This window comes from Xenopus laevis, chromosome 5S (assembly GCF_017654675.1).
Source record: "Xenopus laevis strain J_2021 chromosome 5S, Xenopus_laevis_v10.1, whole genome shotgun sequence".
Taxonomy (NCBI): Eukaryota; Metazoa; Chordata; class Amphibia; order Anura; family Pipidae; genus Xenopus; species Xenopus laevis.
In genome coordinates, this window is record NC_054380.1 from 65,245,600 (window position 1) to 65,268,640 (window position 23,041).

The following is a 23,041-nucleotide window of genomic DNA, read 5'->3' on the forward strand; positions in this document are numbered from 1 at the left end:
TATGCATTCTGTAAATATATTCACATGTGAAGACCTATGCCTCAAGATATGTATATATTAAGTTTACATTAATGCTACTCTGCTTAGTATTACGCTGCCTATATACATACCAATAAAATAACCTGAAGCACTCAAAGCTACTCTTCACTTCTGCTGCTCGGATTATTTAGGCTCTTACCCAAACAAACTTTAGTGGCTGTAGCATGCATGGCCTGATCTCTATTTAGATGGTTCAGGTATGTCATTGAAGAGCATGCTACAGATTATTATCTGACCACATAACACCCCAGACCAGGTTTTTCCTCTTTTTTTCCCCTTTTTTTCAACCTTTCAGCTCGTTTAGCAACAAGTCAAAATAGCTCTCCACTGGCCACCAATGAAAAAGTAATAGAAAGTCACTCTTGTTTTATGAATTTTCCCCATAGTAGTCATAGGTCTTATATTGTTAAGTATGGCTGCAAATAAAATTGGTTGTCTGGGCTCTTTTTTTACAACCTAATCATTACAAATACAAAATAAGGGCAGAGAGGAATATATGGGTGGGTTATAAAACTGTAAAATTTCTTCTTTCTAAAGCCAATTAAAGTGACCTCTTTTCTAGATATTGTACCAGAATAGTGGTTTAGTAATGTTATCTAAATTTTATTATAGTAAGGGATTATAGTAAGAATCTTCATACTAAAATGATTATAATACATGAATGCAGGCTGCATCTCGCTCTCTCTGTTTATTGTCATTGCATTTACTATCATTTCCTGTTTCAATAAGCTATTTTTCAGTGTCACAAGCAGTTACGAGAACAATATAATTTAAACTCAATTTTCCCTTGCCGCATGCCTTTGTAATTTTTTGTTTTTGTTTTTCTAGAGCAAATTCGTCTGAAAAACATAAGACATGTCTATAGAAGTTGTCTGTGGTACCAGCTAAAATTAGTCAAGCCACAGAGGAATGTAGTTCCCACTATAAAGTAAGTTCCCACTTGCAAATAATATTTCCATATGGAAATGGTTTGTGGGATCTCCTTTGGATGTGCAGATACTACCCCATGTCGTGTTAATGGACTAGTAAAGAGGATGTTTGTATGTGATTGCTTCAGGGGCACTATATGGGTGCTAATCTGAATAAAAATGGATACAAATGCAGGGTGGCAGCACTCCAAGGATTTTGCAACGAGATAAGGTGTCAAATAAAGCAGGTTTATTAAATCCGACGTTTCAGTTCCGTACAGGAACTTTCTTCAGTTTTTCCCTGAAGAAAGTTCCTGTACGGAACTGAAACGTCGGATTTAATAAACCTGCTTTATTTGACACCTTATCTTGTTGAAAAATCCTTGGAGTGCTGCCTGTGTGTGTGTGTGTGTGTGTGTGTGTGTGTGTGTGTGTGTGTGTGTGTGTGTGTGTGTGTGTGTGTGTGTGTGTGTGTGTAGCAGTAAGTTAAATTTATACTGAAGTGATGTGTCAAAGGCAATGACCCAACCTGCCTGATAGTTATTGAGAGCCTCTGCAGAACAAAATGTAAATCGTTCAGTTTGTTGGTGTTCTTGTGTAGCTGACTCATACCATGCAATCGTTCATCAAGCCAACATACAGGATGACATAAAACTTAACTTATCTGTGGTCACATTTTACACACTGCACTAGTTTTAATGTCCGTACCTTCCTTACAGTAAACTCCTTCAAGGCTGCCACCAGAAGCCTGCTTAATCTGCTGAGACTCCATGCTTTTTTTTAACATTTTGAGGTTTAAACCATACTGAACACTACTAAATTGGTTTTATGTTTTGAGTTTTTAATTGAATTACTTTTTTTCCAACAGAAAAATCCTTTTGCTTCTGGGATGGGCATTATTTCTTTTTCTTGCCTACAAAGTCTCCAAAACTGACCGAGAATATCAGGAGTACAACCCATATGAAGTGTTGGGTTTGGATACAGTGAGTAATTTTTATGATTAAAGCATTGCATGATTGTGTAGCTATAAGCTTATAATCGTGTAATACTGCCAGCAAACAAAACATGTTTACTTTTGAGGCCATTGCATCTTTTCTTTGAAAACATAATGCTGTCTCTGGTATGTTGAAGTACCATCCTCGCAGCAGTTTTGCGCATCCCTTGTGGTGGGAATAGTAGTAGTACAGGTATAGGATCCCTTATCCGGAAACCCGATATCCAGAAAGCTCCGAATTACGGAATAGCTGCCTCCCATAGACTCAATTTTATCTAAATAATCCAAATTTTTAAAAATGATTTCCTTTTTCTCTGTAATAATAAAACAGTAGCTTGTACTTGATCCCAACTAAGATATAATTAATCCTTATTGAAGGAAAAACCAGCCTATTGGGTTTATTTATGTTTAAATTAATTTCTAGTGGACTTAAGGCATGAAGACCCAAATTACGGAAAGATCCGTTATCCGGAAAACCCCAGGTCCCGAGCAGTCTGGATAACAGGTCCCATACCTGTAGTAGTAGTACATTACTGATTCTTAGCAGTTCTATTTTGTGTATGTTCTAATGCTAGGATGCTTTAAAACTATTCCCAGGACTGCAGGAACATAATTCCCCTGTGGTCTAAAGCAAATTACTTTTGCCCCCATCTTGGGATGGGGGGTGGATTATCAATATGGGTGTTGGATGGCTATCCTAGGTTGCACACGTGCAGAGTGCACGAATGTCTGAGAACCCAGGACACTTGCTTATTATGTACATATGCATGGTCGAGATTCTGGGTCACATGCATGTGCATATTAAGAGAGTAATGTGAATGCACAAATTATGAAAATGCTCTGGCTCCAGGATTCTCATTCAGTCTGTGCAGGCTTGTGCCCCAGCATGACCGCCTGCACCAAGAGTAGGAACCTTTGTGTGGACTGCCACAGTACTTGGTAATGGGGATACATCTTTAAAGAACTTCTTTTGTTTCCCTGAGTATTTTGTCGGCCTACAGTTGCAGCTGGAGTGAACAAAGTTTAGTGATAGGTGCTCTTCAGTCAAGAAGTAAGTACAGAACATAACCAGCACAAGGATGAGCAAGCTCCAGGAAAAAATCTAGTGCTGGTCTCATAGGTTCCAAGTAGAGTTCTTATTTATTTGAATTGACAATTATAAGGCTCATTTACACATTTATTTGAATTGACAATTATAAGGCTCATTTACACATTTAACAGGCACAAGAGCTTGAACACATAATATATGGAGCAATTGCACCTCTTCCCTTGGTAGGTGTAAGCTTTGCCAGATTTGATCACAGCACAACTTGAACGGGTGCAAAAGAACCTTTAGGCTGGCATGCTTTGAGCCTAGCATCCTATGATGCATACCATTACAGAAGTTCAAAGTGCAAAAAAAAACAGGGCACATTGCCCTTAATATGTAAATAATCCCATATATTTTTCAATCCTGCTGACATCTTTAGAAAAACTAAATTTAAAAAAATGTAGAAAACAGTGCTGATCATGATTCCTTTTTCTAATGCATAGCTTTTATTCCTAAGGGGGCAACTGTCTCAGAAATCAAGAAGCAATATCGTCATTTGTCGCTAAAATTTCATCCAGATAAAGGAGGAGATGAAGTTATGTTTATGAGGATAGCCAAAGCTTATGCAGCGTAAGTAATGTGATGTAATGCTCTGTTTAAATGTTCAAATACCAAGGCCAGTATGTATGTAAAAAATATGCAATGTTAAATTCAAATTAGAGGCTCAGTTTGATAACCTTCTGTGTAACCTTTTCCAAACCACCTCTCCCTCAAAACATATATAGATAAGGTTATACATAGATAGATTTGCACAGTCCTTCAGTGCAAATGTTTTTCTATTTTCAGCTCATGCATCGGAGTTATTCGTTGCCCAGAAATTAACCCTACTCCGTGAAGCCTGGGTCACATAGGTGTCTAAGCTGGTTGTGAATAGTGTAGTGTGTAACATTTAATCTTTCTCCATCTACCACCGCTGACATCCTGCCTAGACCCATAACCATAAGTTCCACAGAAAAAGGCGATGGTTCTCGGAGTTGTTATTCAGAATATTAGCCTATAGTCATATAGTTTGTGTTAATATATGCCCGGCTGAATCCATGGAAGGCATTTTTAGATAACTACAAATTACATTTGTGTTATGCATCCTCTGCAGTTTACTTTGTGGGCCATGGCATGGTTTTTGGATGTTTTCTCGTTCACCAATAAAGACTGCATGCCTTTCATTGGCTATGTTGCTACATGAATTGTTACTTTCTGATAAAACACGTTTTTTTTAGATTGGTCAGTACAATGAACATGTATCTCTAATCGCACTTGCACAGTGACTGAATTGTTAGACTGATAGACTTTCCATCATTTATTCTGCAAGATAAATACACAAACAGGAGGACGGCACTCCGGTCAAAAACAGCACATGCATTATATACAATAGATCTCTATTGGTTATCAAAATTATTGCAGCTAAAAAAAATATATATTTTTTCTTATCCTTTATTATGCTTTACATATCAATAAAACCAACCACAGTCTGCTAAAATATCTAAAACAAAAGAAGGGGAAGAGGAATTTTTTTGCCTTGGATATTGCATAGTACTTACTATTGAGTTTATCCTAGAACAAATCAACTCTTATTTACTTTATATCTTATTACTTTAGTTTTCCTTTCCTACTTATCTGTGTATTGTATTTATTCTTAAATATATAGTTGTGCGCACGCATGTATGCATATATAGAGGGGGGGGGTTTATTATTTTTTTGGGGGGATTTTTTACATAGTCAGATTCTATCAAAAGCGATGGATTGGGCTTCCATTAGTTTATATGATTGTTACATGGACAGACCCAAATGTCCTAATGGGTTGTCCTGTGTCTCGACCTGGATCCAATATATATATATATATATATATATATATATATATATATATATATATATATATATATATATATATATATATATATATATATATATATATATATATATATATATATATATATATATATATATATATATATTTTACGTATATCAGTATAGGTAAGTAATATCATATCTTGTATTCAAGCCTTTTGGTGTTCTTTTTTCAAGTTTCAGGATCCGGAAGGCTTCCCTTAAATTAATGGAATGTAGTGGGTCACCCCCTCTGAATGGTACCTTTACCTGTTCAATGACTTTAACAGCCAAGTCCTGGATACCTCTTGAAGAACATAGAGCAAAATGTTTGCCCACAGGAGATCCCTCATCTTTTTTATCTATCGCCTTAATATGCTCCCTAACCCTTTCCTTTAGGCAACGGGTTGTACGTCCCACATATTGTTTCCCATAACATGTGCATTCCAGTAGATAGATAACTCTCTTAGTATTACAATTATAGAAGCCATAATTTTGAAAAGTCCTCCCAGTAACATTGGACTTGAAATTGGGTCCTGTGGAAATAACCGTGCATGTCTTGCATGGCATTGTCCCACATCTGTATGTGCCCCTAACCAAAAGCCAGGTACTGTTGGTATTGTTTGAACCTTTGGTCACCAAACTAGGTGCCAAAATCTTTCCTAGCGTAGTGGCTTTTTTTGAGACATATCTGATGTCCATCAACTTCAGAGTCTCTGCTAACCTAGCATCATTATATAATACTGGAATATGTTTCCTGATGATGCCGCAGATTTTGTTATACTCTTCACTATATTCTGTTATGAAATGAACTTAATTCTTTTGTTTTAGATATTTTAGCAGAGTGTGGTTGGTTTTATTGATATATAAACATAATAAGTATAAGAAAATTTATATATTTTTTTTTTAGACGCAATAATTTTGATAACCAATAGAGGTCGCTAGAGATCTATTGTATATAATGCGTGTGCTCGACTCATTTTGTAAGCCTATGATTAAGGGAAGGTGTTCCCGAAACGCGTAAAGGCCTATGTATTTCTACAGTACCCAGCAATAAAAACCTGTTTTTTACCGGAGTGCCGTCCTCCTGTTCACGTATTTACTGTTGGCAGTGGGGACACTGCGTGAACAGTCCAAGAAATTAATTACCTGGGAGCACCACGATGTGTAACTTCGCCTCTGTGTGCATCACGTATTGGAAAAGTACGCGGACAAAACTCCATAGTCGAACTTGTATGTAGAAACACGGAGCACCACAGGAATGAAGTCAAAAGTATTGATAAAAATACAAAAATTTATTGATCCATTAAAATCGGCACATCATGATAGGAACAGTTAAAGAACCATAGGCTTAACGCGTTTCGTGGCTATCCAGCCACTTTCTCAAAAAGCTTTTGAAAAAGTGGCTGGATAGCCACGAAACGCGTTAAGCCTATGGTTCTTTAACTGTTCCTATCATGATGTGCCGATTTTAATGGATCAATAAATTTTTGTATTTTTATCAATACTTTTGACTTCATTCCTGTGGTGCTCCGTGTTTCTCCGTGTTTCTAAATACAAGTGGGGACACTGCGGACTTAGCACCCGGCACCACAGGGGAGCAGCTAAGTGGTGGTGAGTTGAAGCGGTCCTAATTGGTTTCGTGGATATTCTGCAAGATAGACTAATCTGTAATTAACTGTTCAGTCTGTATCGCTGATTTTTATGTAAGGCATGCAAATACCAATGTGTTAATATTGCATGATAAGGTTCCTTGTGTGTTTTACCCACTGATATTCTAACCTTCTTTTTTTTTTTAACTTTGAGTTTTTTATCCACAGAATGTAGATTCTACATTCTGTGGCATTACAAAGTGCTATAGATCTTAGATCCTAGGTTCTGCAGCATGTCTGGACAAGGAGAGGCTTTAAAAGCTGATCCTTCATTCCCTTTTATTCCTCCACCCCTAGGTAAGGAACATAAGCTTGTAGCATGAGGGCCCCTAGGCAGCAGCAGACACATAGAAACCACATGTTAGCTGCTGCATCTTCTTCCTGTGTCACCTTCCCCTGCAGTGCTTACCATGATGACGGCACTGCAGCCTATCCTGACTGCATGTCTGCCTGCTTTCTACAAGTAAGCGCACACAAACATATATAAAATAAATGCTTTTTACACTAACATAGGTACTTACACACATACATTTTTAGGGAGCAGGGATGTTTTGCACATAGCACGTAACACACAGTACACACAATTTTTTAGCTCGGGTTCTGAACAATGTTTAGTTTTTCTAGGTAATCAAAAAAATCCCTCCCATGAAATGCAAGCACATAAAATATTTAGAACGAAAAAAAAATCTTAGTATAAATGAAATGTAATATATTGCTGACACAGGGTTAATATACCGTACATCTTGATCTGGGTTTCTTTTTGTACTTTTTTAAACAACTTTCAGGGACTGCCTGAAGGGTGCTATATTTGTGTGTTTATCCTAGTTATATGTTGCTTGTGTTTGCTCGGACCATTATATTAGGTGGAATATGTCAAACTATTTATAGTTATAGTTTATTATATTTAGAGTTATTTATTTTTATTTTAGCTTAACAGATGAAGAGTCCAGAAAAAACTGGGAAGAGCATGGTAACCCTGATGGACCACAAGGTAGTGTATGATATTGCATTTGTTTCCTTTTTCTCTAGCTACAATGTATACGCTTTATACATTAATTATTATGTTATAACAATAACCATACCGAGAATTGCCTCAACTAAAACATGCCATGACAAGTAGCTGCATCTAGTAGCTCTATGTGTCTTCACCCTTAGGCATTATGTGTTTGACTTTTTCTTAATTTGAACATTAACAACCCCTTTAAGTCCACTATTTGTATATTCTAGAATGTTATAGAATGGTTAATTTTAAACAGTGTTTCAATTGACCTTTATCTTTTCTTGTTATAGTTTTTGAATTATTTGCCTTTTTCTGACTGTTTCAAATGGGGGTCACTGATCCCAGCTAAAATATTCCTCTGTAAGGCTAGACATTTATTGATATTGCTACTTTTTATTACTCATCTTTCTATATAGTCCCTCTCCTATTCATTTTCTGTTCTTTTATCCAAATCAATGCCTGGTTGCTGAACTGGAAATGTGCTAAAGCTAAATTACACACAAATATGAAAAATGTCCAATATGTTATCCGTGTTTTACAGCTACGACCTTTGGCATAGCACTACCAGCCTGGATTGTGGACCAGAAAAATTCTATGCTGGTAAGAAGTAAATCTGTTCTCAACAGTGTCACTAATTGTGTGTACATAGGGTGCCTGGTGAACTGAGAGAATCTTATTTATTAGCATTATTATAATTTTTTTTGTCTATGTCCAAATGCTCAGCATTTTTATCTTCATTTTTTTTTTTATAGTTTCATTTTGTATTTCTAGGTTTTACTTGTGTATGGATTAGCCTTCATGGTTATTCTACCAGTTGTTGTGGTAAGTATTTGCAAATTCCTATACGTGTATGTATGTATGTATGTATGTGTGTATATATGGATATATTCGATTCTGCCTTTTTCAACAGGATTCGGATAGGGCTGAATCCTTCTGCCCGGCCGAACCGAATCCTAATTTGCATATGCAAATTAGGGGCGAGGGAAATCGTTTGACTTTTTGTGAAAAAACAAGGAAGTAAAAAGTGTTTTCCCCTTCCCACCCTTAATTTGCATATTCGGCCAAATCCAAAATAGTGGATATATATAAAATTTTTGCTAGACAAAGCAAGTTTTTCATGTTTTATTTATTTATTCCAATATTTGAATTATTGCAAGTTTTTCATGTTTTATTTATTCCAATATTTGAATTATTGCAATATTTTCTAGGGTTCTTGGTGGTACAAGTCCATCCGCTACAGCGGAGACCAGATCCTTATTCGCACTACACAGATATATACATATTTTGTATATAAAACCCGCAACATGGATATGAAACGTAAGTGCCAGCAGCAGTGAGAGCTGTAGTATATATACATTTCTATATGTGGGATGCACCAAATCCAGGATTCGGCCAGGGTTTGGCCTTTTTCAGCAGGATTTGGATTTGGCTGAATCCTTCTGGCCGTCTGAACCGCATTGTAATCCTAATTAGGGGTGAGGAGGGAAATCGCATGACTTTTTGTCACAAAACAAGGAAATAAAAAATGTTTTCCCCTTCCCACCCCTAAATTGCATATGCAAATTAGGATTCGATTGGCTTCGGCCAATCCAAAATAGTGGATTCGGTGCATTCCTAATATATATTTGCAATAGTATTCACCCCACCCCTTTGGCATTTTTCATGTTTTGTTGCCTCACAACCTGGAATTTAAATGAATTGTTTGAGTGAGAGTTTGCACCATTTCATTTACAGAACATGCCTACAACTTTGAAGATGTTGCCACCACCACCATGTTTCACTGTCTCGATGGTGTTCTTGTGGTGATGGGATGTGTTGGGTTTGCGCCAGACATAGCATTTCCCTTGGTGAACGAAAAATTTAATTTTCGTTTTTGGGGAGTCGCCCACATGCCTTTTGGCAAACTCAAAACGTGCCTTCTTATATTTAATTTAAGTAATGGCTTTTTTCTGGCCACTCTTCCATAAAGCCCAGCTCTATGGAGTGTAAGGCTTATTGTGGTCCTATGGACAGATACTCCAGTCTTTGCTGTGTAACTTTTTCAGGGTTACCTTTGGTCTCTGTGATGCCTCTCTGATTAATGCCCTCCTTGCCCTGTGAGTTTTGGTGGACAACCCTCTTACCTGCCAGACTGAAACACCAGAGACAGATCATTTTTGAAAAATGGTTACTAAATTAAAAATAACTTCAAAAAAGACTATTTTTTTCTATAATTAAGTGAAATCACAGGGTTTGCAACACATGAGTAACAGTCACACAAAAATACATATGTGTTTTCTAATTAGCAAACACTTAAAATTACCATAACTTCGGTAATTCATATTGGTTATACCGTTGAGTGAATTCATGTAATTGTGTTCCACTGCTTTTAACTCTGTGATAACGAAAAACCTTCAAAATGTAGGTTATGTCATTAGATGTAAAATCAATGAAGCTCTTAATACAGGTGTGGGATCCATTATCTGGAAACCCATTATCCAGAAAGTGTCAAATTACGGAAAGGCCATCTCCCATAGACTCCATTGTAATCAACAAATCCAAATTTTTAAAAATTATTTCCTTTTTCTCTGTAACAATAAAACAGTTTCTTGTACTTGTTTCAAACTAATATATAATGAATCCTTATTATAGACAGTGATACTCTGACAGTTTGCATTTTTTTTTAATTAATACCTTTTGGGTTTTAGAAGATCTCTGGTTACTAGAGTCCAGTTTACTTTAGCAACCATGCAGTAGTGTGAATGGTAGGCTGGAATATGAATAGGGGAGGTCATTAAAAGAAAGCTATAATTATTTTTATTTTTATGATTTATTCTGTATCGTCATATACTAAAAGTTAACTTAAATGTAAGCTACCTTTTAACATGTTTTAGTCTATCACTTAAGACCAAGATAATGTTGAAAATGATCTGTAAGGTGTTTGTTTAGGTTGAGTCTGTTTTTTTGTAGGCCTGATCATGGTGTTGGCTGGGGCATCAGAATTTGATCCACAGTACAATAAGGATGCTACAAGCCGGCCTGCTGATAATATACTTATACCACAGGTAAGGGATTAAAATCATTTGGCTCACTTTCCTTTGGGTGCAGTTGTAAGGTAAGCATATTAATGGAGTCCTTTTCTTTCAAAGCTTATAAGAGAGATTGGAAGCATCAATCTAAAAAAGAATGAACCTCCTTTGACTTATCCGTACAGCCTCAAGACTAGAGTTCTGCTTCTGGCCCACCTTTCAAGGATGCAGATTCCTGAAACATTAAAAGAAGGTAATAGAAATTTATTTTAAAGGATGTCAACCCAAAAAAAAAAACAATAACCAACTTTCCAATATTAATTTATTAATTGTTATTATTGAAAGCAGTATTTAAGTCCTGGTTTGTTACTTTTTAAACAAAGTTGCAAAAGCAAGTCTACTCCAGCAAGACAGGTCTGTTAGTCAGTTTGTTTATGTTACTTTGTTTCAAAAGCCAGAGCATCCAGGGCAGAGAATAGAAAGGGGCAGACACTGCTTTCAAAAGCAATACATATACAAATAACTTAAACCATAGAAAATTTGTAATAAATGTATATTGCAAAGTTACTTAGAATTATGTATTCTTTTATTAGGCAACAAATACATTTTTGGGTTGACGTCCTTTAACCAGTAATGGATTACAATCATGGGTACGATATTTAGTGTACACCCTGTTTTACCAATTGTGTTTACAGATCAGCAGTTTCTGTTGAAGAAATGCTCTGCTTTACTCCAAGAAGTGGTTAATGTTATTTGTCAGCTCATTATCATGGCTCGTAGTCGTGAAGGTAAGCATATACAGTATTTTAATTTTCTTTTGTAATCAAACATTACATTTTACACAAAAAAACAAAACCAGTAGTGTTTTGTCAACAAGCAATTGTTGTAAACATCAGTCTATGTCCCAGGCATGTAGATATGAAAAGAAGATATTACTGACATGTATTTTTCTAAATCTCAAGAAAGGGAGCTTAGGCCGCCTTCATTGTCCTCATTGGAGAACTGCATGAAGCTCTCTCAGATGACTGTACAAGGACTTCAACAGTTTAAATCTCCTCTCCTGCAACTACCTTTCATAGAAGAAGACCATTTGAGAAGAGTGTCCAACCATAAGAAGGTAAAGAACATTTTGTAAAACAAGTTGGAGTTTCACTTAATTAAAATGGGGTCTCCACATTTTGGTAATTTTAAACTCCCAAACATTTTTGGGGCTGTGTCCTTCTTGATTTAACTTAATTTTAAAAAAGGTGCAGTTTTATAATTAAGCCCTAAAAATGTATCTTGATAGATAGGACCTAATTTCCTATATATTTTGGTACATACTCAATACATTTTGATATTTACTACTCTGCAAAGAGCCTTGATTTTATGCATAGTTGTTATGACAACATGCTATGGTTAATAATCACAATAGATCTAAATCTTCAATGGTTATCACTTCCTTGATTAATTGAACAGCTCTAAAGAAATGGTAAAAGCTTTTCCCTCTTTTCAGGAAGTCTTGCATGTTGGTTTAATCCATACTACAGTGCATTACAGAAATAATAATCTTTTCCTGTGACAGTTTAAAATCAAGTCCATTCGAGATCTTGTCAGCATGAAGGAGTCTGATCGTCGCACCCTTTTTAATTTCTTAGAGGACAACAGTTATGAAGAGTTATTGGCTGTGCTTGGCAGCTTTCCACACATTAACATGGAGATAAAGACTCACGGTATGTAAAATATTTACTAATTGGATTTTAGGTCCAATTGCATTATTTGTATTTCCCGTTTTGATTGGGTGTGACAATGTAGCAGAAGTCATTTCTCCAGGTCTGTCATTTAACTGGCTTTGGCTACATTGGTTCATCAGTCAGAACAAGTGCAGCAAATATAAACAGCTGGGAAAGATGTTGCTATTAATACTTTTGCAAATATCCTCTGAAAATGTTGTGTATATTAGAAAATTGTGTTTAATTACACTAATTACACCTTTTCTCCCCCCCCTTAAATTTATAATTTCTGCCAGTTGTTTCTCCATTTATTTATACAGATACCATATAAAGTGTCCCCAATATATATGTCATTTCAGGCTAAGGAAGCACAAACTAACTTATATTTCCCTATTTTTGTTTGTATATAATTGATTGTTTTCTGTAACTAGTTTTTTTTTTGTTTGTTTTTAACATGTGATATAAGCATGCACCAGAACTAGCTTGTAAAAGCAGTTACAAGGGGAAAAAACATGAATTGACAATTTACTGAAGTAGCTAGCTTGGTTGGCAGTTCAAGCTCCTGACTTAAAAAGCTGCTTCTTTGTTGTGTAAGGGTTAGTATATGTTATTTGTGTCCGTTTACATAATACCTCTTTTAGGTCTCAATAGCTTTTAGGTAATTTCCTACTATTTCCAAAGAGTTAAGTTTAATTATATAGTATTTATTTTATTTTCTGTTTTTTTTTTTTTTTTTTCAGTGCTAGACGATGAGGACAGTAATAATATCACAGTGGGTTCCCTTGTCACTGTTTTAGTGGTATTGAAAAGACAGACGATGGCTGTAAGTATGATATATATGCTTGTAACCAGTTAAGCTTATTTAGTACTTTAATTGCCAGACTATTTTTGAACATTTTGAGCTCTTTCCATTGGGGTGGGTCTTTTAGTTTACCCAGAAAACGATATATAATTTTTTTCAGTTAATTTGTGGAATTTTAGTAAATGACCTCAAAGCTTCCAGTCTACAGCATCATGTTTCCCACGTATCATTAGGTGACCAGGATAAAACACCCTAAATATGAGTGCCTGGGGTCCACTGAACAGTTTGATACCTAATATACATCAGTTTATCGAAGTACACAGCATGTAAAGACCCCAAAATCTACCTTGTGTATACTTTTTGATGGCTTACATTTAAACTAATATATAAAAACACTGGCAGTTGAAATGTTAGGTAAAAGCTAAAAACATTATGTTGAGCCCTGAAAAACACATGTTTTTGGAAAGTACACTTTGTGACGAATCCAAAATGGGTTTTACTACTCCAAATCACCATCCTGCAAAGCTATGCTAAAAGCAGCAGTTTTTCACATTTCTGAAAATTGCCTAAAAATATTGTAGTTTGCCGCATTTATCTCACACAATTTCTTGAATACAATTGAAAAACACCCTAAATATGAATCCCAGGGGTCTACTGAACAGTTTGGTGCCCATTATGCATAGACACACTAAAGCAAGTGGCATGTGTGGACCCCAAATTAATTCTCTCTCTCTCCTGCCAATTTGCCTTCTGTGAACAAAGCCCCCTGACTGAGTATTGTGTCGCAAGACCCTCTAACAGTCCAAAGACCTTCAAAAACCATATATTTCTGGAAAGTACACTTTCTAACAAATTGTGTTTATACTCCAAACTATCAAACTATGTTAAAAAATGTAGCAAAACAAAATGCAAGCAAAAAACTTCCACAAACATCAAATATAATCAATGAAATAACTGATCCAACAGCGTGGTTTGCAGTCAGAATGCTTGATCCAATAGTCATGCTGTGAAATCAACAGGTTTTAGAGGAAAAACAAAAGAAAAATGATTAAATGAACTAAAAAAAAAACCACATAAAAGTGTTTGTGTATGCATATGTGTACAGTGTGTGTATATGAGTGTGCGAGATGGTGCAAAAGAAAAAAAGTTTGTCCATTCCTGTGATGTCCAGGTGAAAAAGTCAGGTCCTGTGATGAATGCATGACAGCCTCCTTGTCTTGTTGCCTAGGGGGTTGGGGGCCCATCTGACCGCACAGCGGCAAACAGCGCAGTGCAGAGACGAACTGTTTTTCTGCTGAGCGTGTAAATACTAAGTGCTTGGTAGTTACAGCGTTTTCCTGCCGGAATAAAGTACCTATATGCTTGGCAGTTAAGAGGTTAAACAGCCTGACCATGGAGTAAATAAAATAATAAAGTATGCTTCTTAGAACGAATTAATGCAACTGTATGCTAAGTATGCTAATATATATTTTTTAAATATAGGAGGTGTTTGAGAAAGAACAGTCAACTTGCTCTGCAGAAGATCAACCTGTGGATGAAAATGTAAGAAAAATAGATGAGGCATGTGAAAATGTGATCATTCAATTTAAGAATATAGGGAGACTTTGTTTATTGAGAAGCAATGCAGATTATTTTGTGGCTGCAGTTACAGATGTAACTCTCTGTAACTTTGTTCTTGTTCTCTATTCATAATATTGCATTAACTAACATTTGTACTGGCTAAGCCTTTAAAATACAGGGCAGTTGGTATCTAGCAACATTAATAATGTAAAATGTTTTCTAGCAGTTTGTGAAACTGTATATCTTTTTGAATATTTTGTTCTACATAAATATATATGTAATATAATATGCAATGTGTTACAAAATTAATAAATAATTGCTTTAACTATGCACAGCTCTGAAGCCTTTGCTAAACCTCTTCATCCTGCAAAATGCATTTTGGGAATTACCAATTATGGTGTTAGTTTAACAAAAAGTCAACTTTTTCCTTCTAATCATAGACATACCTCCCTAATGGATTTACTAAGTAGGCAGATATTAATTAGTTATTGGTTTTTTTTTTCAGCAGGTGGAAAGTGGCAAAACGAAAAAGGGATGGCAACAAAAAAATAAAGCTGCCAAAAAGTCTTCCAAATCTAAGAAAAAGAAGCCACCAAAAAAGAAACCAACGGCCAACCAACCTTTACCCCAGCAAAAGCAAATCAAACAAAAGCAAGCAAATGGAGCTGTTTTAAACGTGAGTTATCCTTTTTCCAAACTAGCAGTTTATTCATAATATTATTGGGGACAAAACCTGAATAGGAGATGCGGTAAACTCCAGTCCACACCCCTCTTTCATATTGAAATGCACTATTTTCTTTGAAATAGCCCCCATACATACTCTTGCACCCTGTGGCAAGCCATCATAGCTGTTTAACCCCAAAAACTTTTTTTTTTTTTTTACATTTTTAAGGATGTCGCTGTAAAAGATGACGAAGAAGAGGGTTCTGATAAAGGCAGTGACTCTGAAGATGAAGATCAAAACCATGACTCTCAAAGTGATGGAAGTGATAAAGATTCTGACAGAGAGACAGATGAAAAACATGGAAAAGACGATGAAGCTGTAAGCTCTCTTCCTATGATGTGTCGTCTATAAGTAATGAAATAAGTTAAGTCTGGTTAAATAAAACTGTACCAGACAGTATTTTAAATTGGTGGTATTCCCCCTTGTTCAACATGAGTGCAATAAATAGGGCTTGCGCTTAAAGGAATTGTTCAGTGTAAAAATAAAAACTGGGTAAATGGATAGGCTGTGCAAAATAAAAAATATTTCTAATATAGTCAGTTTGGCAAAAATGTAATGTATAAAGGCTGGAGTGACTGGATGTCTAACATAATAGCCAGGACAGTACTTCCTGCTTTTCAGCTCTTTTGGTTTAAACTGACTGGTTACCCTGGTTACCAGGCAGTAACCAACCAGAAACCATTCAGAGACTTGAAGGGGGGCCACATGGTTCATATCTGTAGCTTTTGAATCTGAGCTGAATGCTGAGGATCAATTGCAAACTCACTGAAAAGATATGTCCCATTTGGCCCCCCTTGAAGTCGCTGACTAGCTCAGAGTTATAGAGCTGAAAAGCAGGAAGTAGTGTTCTGGCTATTATATTAGACATCCAGTCACTCCAGCCTTTTTACATTACATTTTTCGCTAACTAACTATATTAGAAACATTTGCACAGCCTATCCATTTACCCAGTTTTTATTTTTACACTAAACAATTCCTTTAAGCGCAAGCCCTATTTATTTTTTTATTTTGCACAGCCTATCTATTTACACAGTTTTTATTTTCACACTGAACTGTTCCTTTAACATGCATATCCTCCACCAGAAAAGAAAAAGCTTATGCTGACCTGCCTGGACTGGGCTGGTATCTGTGGGGTGTTACAGGTGTTTTCTCCACCATTGTTTTTTCACCGTAGAGAAAAAGCAGCATGTGATATTGGCCTTAAAATACAGTAAATGTAGTTGTGCAGAACTGTATGATTGACTATATAATTTTTGACAACAAAAGTACAAGTATAGGATCCAATATCCAGAAACCAGTTATCCTGAAAGCTCTGAATTAGAGCAAGGTCTCCCATAGACCACATTTTAATCAAATAATTAAACAATTCTGAAGTGTGACCCAAAAATTGGTTTAGAACCATTAGTTAAGTTATTTGATATTATTGTTGTGTTTTTTGTCGTTTTCCTCTTACTTGATACTAACTCGGCTTATATCTATGTTGGTGGCAAACCAATCCTATTGTTTTTTTATGTAAAGTTTACATTTTCTTAGTACTGTAGTACTAAAAACAGAAAATTTCGCTCATCTAACTGTAGTATCTGTAATTTATTGCTAGAAAGGCATGTACTTATTTTACATCCAACTATGTATTATTCATGACCAGTTCTCTTGTTAGGAGGTTACATAACCTTGCTCTCCTCTACATTAAAGAAATTCTTCCCTTAACTCTAATGTTGGATAATCCCATTAAAGTGATACACTAAAAATATTAATCTACATTAAAAGTTGCATATAGTTCACGTTTTTCGCTGATAGTTCTGCTTTTGTTAGTAATTATTACTTGAAGTTCCTAAACCTGTCTGTTTTACCAATCTTACTGGCCCATCTGACTGTTTCTAATGGTAATGGACTCCTGCTGCACAAATATTGCAGCCCCCTCATAGAGGAACATTGGGGTAAGAAAGGTAATGTAAAAACATAAGGCAAATACTTTTATGGCAAAATTATAAATAGCATTCAAAGATAATGTTATGATGGAAATAAAAAGGGTTATTTTCTGGTGTCAGTATCTCTTTAAAGAAAATAATTTCTTTAATGGGATTGTCCATCAGCGATTTGTTATATAGTCCTGTATTTTTGTAGCTGGATACCCAGAAACTGTACCCCATAATAAGTACATGACCTTACTAGTGATTTTTGCAAAGAATGATGCTTCTGCTTTTTATGGCCACTGCCTGGTGGAAAGTTTCGTACTTCTACATTCTGTACTGTACAAATGCTCACCCAGGGCATTGCAGGGAATGCTTGGGACAATATGGTGGCACAGCCCTCAAGACAAAAGTAAATGAAATGGCTTATAACATGTCCCCCTCCCCACGGTTTGCTTTTCCTTCTTTAACTGCTACACAAATTTGATGCAGAATATAGCAGCTTATTGATAAACCTATATTATACAGGAATGGCAAGAATTGCAACAAAGTATACAGCGTAAAGATCGGGCACTCCTGGAAACCAAATCAAAGATAACTCATCCTGTCTACAGTCTTTATTTTCCAGAGGTAAATTTTATATTCACAGATTTCAAAAGTCCCAGTTGCTACCTCATACAATTATCAAATATATATACCAATTCATTGATTCTTTTTTTAGGAGAAACAGGAGTGGTGGTGGATTTACATTGCAGATAGAAAAGACCAAACCTTAATATCCATGCCCTATCATTTGTGTACACTTAAGGATCAAGAAGAGGTGAGGTGACTTGTTCTTTTCATTATATTTAACTGGATTTTTCATTTTTCTTTATGGTAATACTCATTAAAGGGATACTGTCGTGGGAAAACATGTTTTTTTCGAAAACACATCAGTTAATAGGGCTGCTTCAGCAGAATTCAAAAGAATTCAAAATAATTTTTTATATTTAATTTTGAAATCTGACTTGGGGCTAGATATATTGTCCGTTTCCCAGCTGCCCCCAGTCATGTGACTTGTGCTCTAATGAACTTCAGTCACTCCTTACTGCTGTACTGCAAGTTGGAGTGATATCACCCCCTCCCCCCCCACCCCAGCAGCCCATCTGCAGAATAATGGGAAGGAAACCATATAGCAACTCCCTAACACAAGATAACAGCTGCCTGATAGATCTAAGAACAGAACTCAGTGGTAAAATACAGGTCCCACTGCTACATATTCAGTTACATTGAGTAGCAGAAACAACAGCCTGCCAGAAAGCAGTTCCATCCTAAAGTGCTGGCTCTTTCTGAAAGCACGTGACCAGGCAAAATGACCTGAGATGGACACACCAATATTAAAACTAAAAAAAAAAAACCCTTGTTGGTACAGGAATTAAATTTTATATTGTAGAGTTATTTGCAGTGTAAACAGTATCATTTAGAAATAAAAACACACCATAAAAATCATGACAGAATCCCTTTAACACTTATCAGGAGGTCAGTTGTCCTGGGCCTCCCCATATGAATTGTTTTTTTTTTTGAGTTTGGGTAGACGTTTGATCCTGGTGCAGTGTTCTGAGAAACAAACTATTTTTTTCCCCATGCCCAGATATTTTGTTTCCCCCTCATCCCCTTTCTGTGATGATTAGTTTTGACAGAAGCTGATAGGACGGTGTACTTTTGAAAATACACCTTGTCATTGTACTGGTTCTTGTAAAAAGTTTTCTGTTGGAGTTCATTTGTGATGCGCCCAGCAAGAATGTTCTGATGGGAACACTGCTTGCTTTTGTGTTTAGCTTAAGAAATAAAAGAATGTGTTTGCTATCATTTTATAGATGCCATGAAATGCTATGTTAAAATTGTATTTTTTCAATTTGTTTTAGGTGGAGCTTAAGTTTCCAGCACCAAATAAACCAGGACATTATCAATATACCGTGTTTTTAAGATCAGATTCCTACATGGGTTTGGATCAAATAAAACCATTGAAGGTAATATATGTTCTTATAAAATCACAATAGGAATAAAAATTCGGTTTTTGGCAAGGGAGTTTTAAAATGTTTTGGTTTTTTGCATTAGAAACTTTAATATGAGAATCAAGCTGTATATTTTTCCTTGCTCGGTTGAAATTGAATGACAATTTTTTATATGTATTTATTGTCTTGAAACTTTATGAATGGGAGATGCATTCATTGTCTAAAAAAACTGATAAACGAAATATTTATGGTGCCTACCTAAAACAAAAAACACAATAATGATAACACAACTAGTATTAGATAATCTCATGGAAATAAAGTCGAATGGGTAATGTAAACCGCAGAGCTCTCATATTATAGGGGTTTATAAAAGGATTTTTAAAGCATAAATATTTTCTTAAAGGACCAGTAACATCGAAAAAAAAAATTCATTGGTATACATTGAAAAAAAAAAAAACACCAAGACAAATTGAACTTTAAAAGTGCCAAGCATTTATTAAGAAATAACTTAACAAAACTCTGCTTCTGCTCCTCTTCAGAAAAGGTGAAAGGACGACGATCCATCGTGCGGCGCTCGTTTTCTCCTCCCATCTCCTATAAGGAAGACAGGGAGGAGAAATCGAGCGCCGCACAATGGATCACAATCACCTTTTCTGAAAAGCAGCACAAGAGGAGTTTTGGCAAGTTATTTCTTAATAAAGACTTTGCGATTTTAAAGCTTCATTCGTCTTGGGTTTTTGTTTTTTTTTTCGATGTATACTAACATTTTTTTAAAGAATTTTGATGTTACTGGTCATTTAAGGACTGTTTAGGGTTCATTAAATATTTATACATTATTGTCAAAATATCTTAATACAGAATCCATAGACATGCCCTTTGTTATAATCATCACACCAAGAACGCAATTGTCATAACAGGAGATTATTGATATTTTTATGCAAAATGTTTACTTTTTTATTGGGAAAATTTACTGAAAATTCAGTAGTTTTTTTTTCTGCCATCTCCCAATCACAGTATAAAAAGCACTCCTAAGGAACAGAGAAAAAACATTCTCAAAAAAATTGATATACTGTATATCCACAGAACTAGGATCTAAATTTCTTTTTTCTGAAGTAATCCTTTTATGTTTGTTAAAGGATCAGTAACACCAAAAAATGAAAGTGTTTTAAATTAATGAAAATATCATGTGTTGCCCTGCATTGGTAAAAAGCTAAAACTCTTTGTTACAGAAACACTACTATAGTTCATATAAACAAGCTGCTGTTTAGCAATGGCGAACATTGAAAAAAGTCAATATGGCACAGGTTAAATAGTGGATAACAGATTAACACCATTATGTTCTACTGAGTTTATCTGCTGTGTAACCTGAGCCTTTTCTCCTTTGAATAGCTGCCCCCATTGCTACACCGCAGCTTATTTATAAACAATAGTAGTGTTTCTGAAGCAAACACACCAGTTTACCACTGTAGGGCAACACTGTATTATATTTTTATTACTTTAAAACACTTTTTATCACATGGTAATCATTTAAAACTCAACATACCAAAAAGAAGCACAGTTTAAACAATCAATCAATCATTATATCTACCATGTGAACCAGGCAGAATGTAAATGCAATTAAAAAAACATGTATTGTATGCCCATAAATATTAAAAAAAAATGACCCTAACCCATAAAACCATGCTGCAGGAAGGATAGAGGCGTGCACCTACCATGCCCCCCTCCTATAAATAGACATGCTGGGTCGGGTTTGGGTTGGGATTGTTGGGTGCAGGCCTTTTGTTTTTTTTTCTTTTTGTATACAGTATAACTGACAAATGTCTCTGCGAACTGAAACATCAGAGAAACAGCGATATGTAATGTTGCACAGTAGCCATCAGGAGTACTGGCCATTGTTCTGTTATATATGAATATGAAGTTATTTGTTTGACACCAGAATCATGGAAACCTAATTAAAATGTTGCATACTCTACAGAGTTTCTGCCATTTTCAAGTGACCAATAGTAGAAACTTAAATTCTAAATATTTGAATTTTCAAGTACAAACATGGATTAATTATTTTGTATCTTGTTGCTTACAGCTGGAGGTTCATGAAGCTAAACCAGTCCCAGAAAATCATCCACAATGGGACACAACTATAGAAGGGGATGATGATCAGGGAGACAGTGATGGCTTTGAAGAAAGCTTTGATGAGGAAGAAGATGAAGATGAGGATGATTAAATGGCAGTATAAAGAGAATTGGAAAGGTTGTTCATGGTTGTTTCCTGATACCGGAGTTATTCCACCTTACAGAGCCACAGTGTAGACGTACCTGAGGATGATTATTTTAGCTACTGTACCTGTACCGAGTGCTTTGTGTCACATGCTATTGGAGGTCAAACAAGCCTTTGCCATTGGTACTAACTTGGAATGCCCAGTGGCCAAGTATCACATCGGATTATGAGCGATACATTTATTCCATCGTAAAAACTTTTTAAAACCATATCCAAATTTGAATAAAATTGTCCATCTTTGTGCAAAATGAAGAGTACTATGGAAAGAGTTGAATCCCATACTAACATTTGTCTGAGCTCATTTTGCGTTTGATTAAAATTGTATGACTCATTTTCTATCATGTTGTTTCCTTTTGAATTGACCTGTTACCTATCAGTTGTTTACTTTTAGCTTCTTGTTGCATGGGACATTTTTTGTAATAAGTCACATTCCACATTGTTCATTCACAAGTCCTATAAGTGTAATAGTGTATCCCATAACTCACATTTTAAGTTCTTGAACCTCTCCACCCTCCTATTTTCCCTTGTGAAAAGAAACATTTTATTTAATGATTTACCCATAACTGCCACTAGCAAATCAATGCAATCCGTTCTTCTAAGCAAAGGCTCTGGAAGCTGTGGGGCCACAAGTAGCAGTATGTTTGTGGTTTGGGGCTTTTTAGGTACACACTAAGAGCTAGATGTGCACTTTTGGATTTTTTAATGTTAGTTTAAAAAGAAGGGTCTGTTCTTTGTGGCTAGAGAAAGGATGAACGTTTTACACAGCCGTGAAATATATATTTTGATTCTTAATATTATATAGCTACACTACAATTTAGTCTTCAGAACAGTGCCAAGCTACTCTTCTTCTTTTACCAGTGTTTTGTATGCTTTGCAACATATGGAACAGTTGTGCTTTCATTTGTGTTTGCTCATTTTGGCTTTCTGCAGATGAAACAATACAGGCTGAACAAAAAAACACCCTCAAACGGAGAGCTGTGGCTTTGTGTAGTCAACCTATGACAAAATCTGCAATATACCTTATTCCAATGACTGTTTTGCATATGTAAGTGTTCTTTTATTTACCCTTCCAAACATCCGTACTATGGGGAAAAAATATTTTTTTTAACAGCTGTACATAACCTGGCATTTGAAAAGTTGCTAAACAAAGACAAATGGATGTTGGATGATCTTTGAGATTACAGAACACTCATTACACATATAGTTCTCAATAAATGTAGAAATGACAAAAGATTATCATGTATGGTGGGAACCTATTGTTAACTGTGTAATGCTGAGGTGACCTTCTTCAAATATTTTTAAATTCACTTAAGCCGCTCAATGTTAAAAAAAAAAAAAAAGTTTTTTAAAACGGGTCGTCACTTTAAATGCAAAATTACATTGATATATTCTTTGTAATGCAATAGTTGCAAATAAATATCAGAAATCAATTGGAATCATTCCTATGTAGTGGTCTTCCTTTCATTTATTTAGTTTTCACTAAAAAAAAATCTACAAGCCTGACCTTTATTTTTTTCATTTAGAATGTGTTCATTAATTAAAGAATTAAT

General features: G+C 35.5%; 1 protein-coding gene across 1 annotated transcript in view; it reads left to right on the plus strand.

The window, feature by feature from the left end:
• sec63.S (SEC63 homolog, protein translocation regulator S homeolog) overlaps positions 1-22,831 on the plus strand; it is a 26,376-nt gene extending 3,545 nt beyond the window's left edge. The window contains 20 exon segments of the mRNA NM_001092007.1: positions 868-967; positions 1,816-1,930; positions 3,489-3,601; positions 7,437-7,498; positions 8,049-8,107; positions 8,279-8,329; positions 8,716-8,824; positions 10,457-10,551; positions 10,636-10,768; positions 11,211-11,303; positions 11,478-11,632; positions 12,080-12,227; positions 12,968-13,050; positions 14,512-14,571; positions 15,095-15,265; positions 15,482-15,631; positions 17,752-17,853; positions 17,945-18,043; positions 19,128-19,232; positions 21,298-22,831. Coding sequence (NP_001085476.1) covers positions 868-967; positions 1,816-1,930; positions 3,489-3,601; positions 7,437-7,498; positions 8,049-8,107; positions 8,279-8,329; positions 8,716-8,824; positions 10,457-10,551; positions 10,636-10,768; positions 11,211-11,303; positions 11,478-11,632; positions 12,080-12,227; positions 12,968-13,050; positions 14,512-14,571; positions 15,095-15,265; positions 15,482-15,631; positions 17,752-17,853; positions 17,945-18,043; positions 19,128-19,232; positions 21,298-21,438 — 2,144 coding nt within the window. The 3' untranslated portion in view covers positions 21,439-22,831.
• The last annotated feature ends 210 nt before the right edge of the window (positions 22,832-23,041 follow it).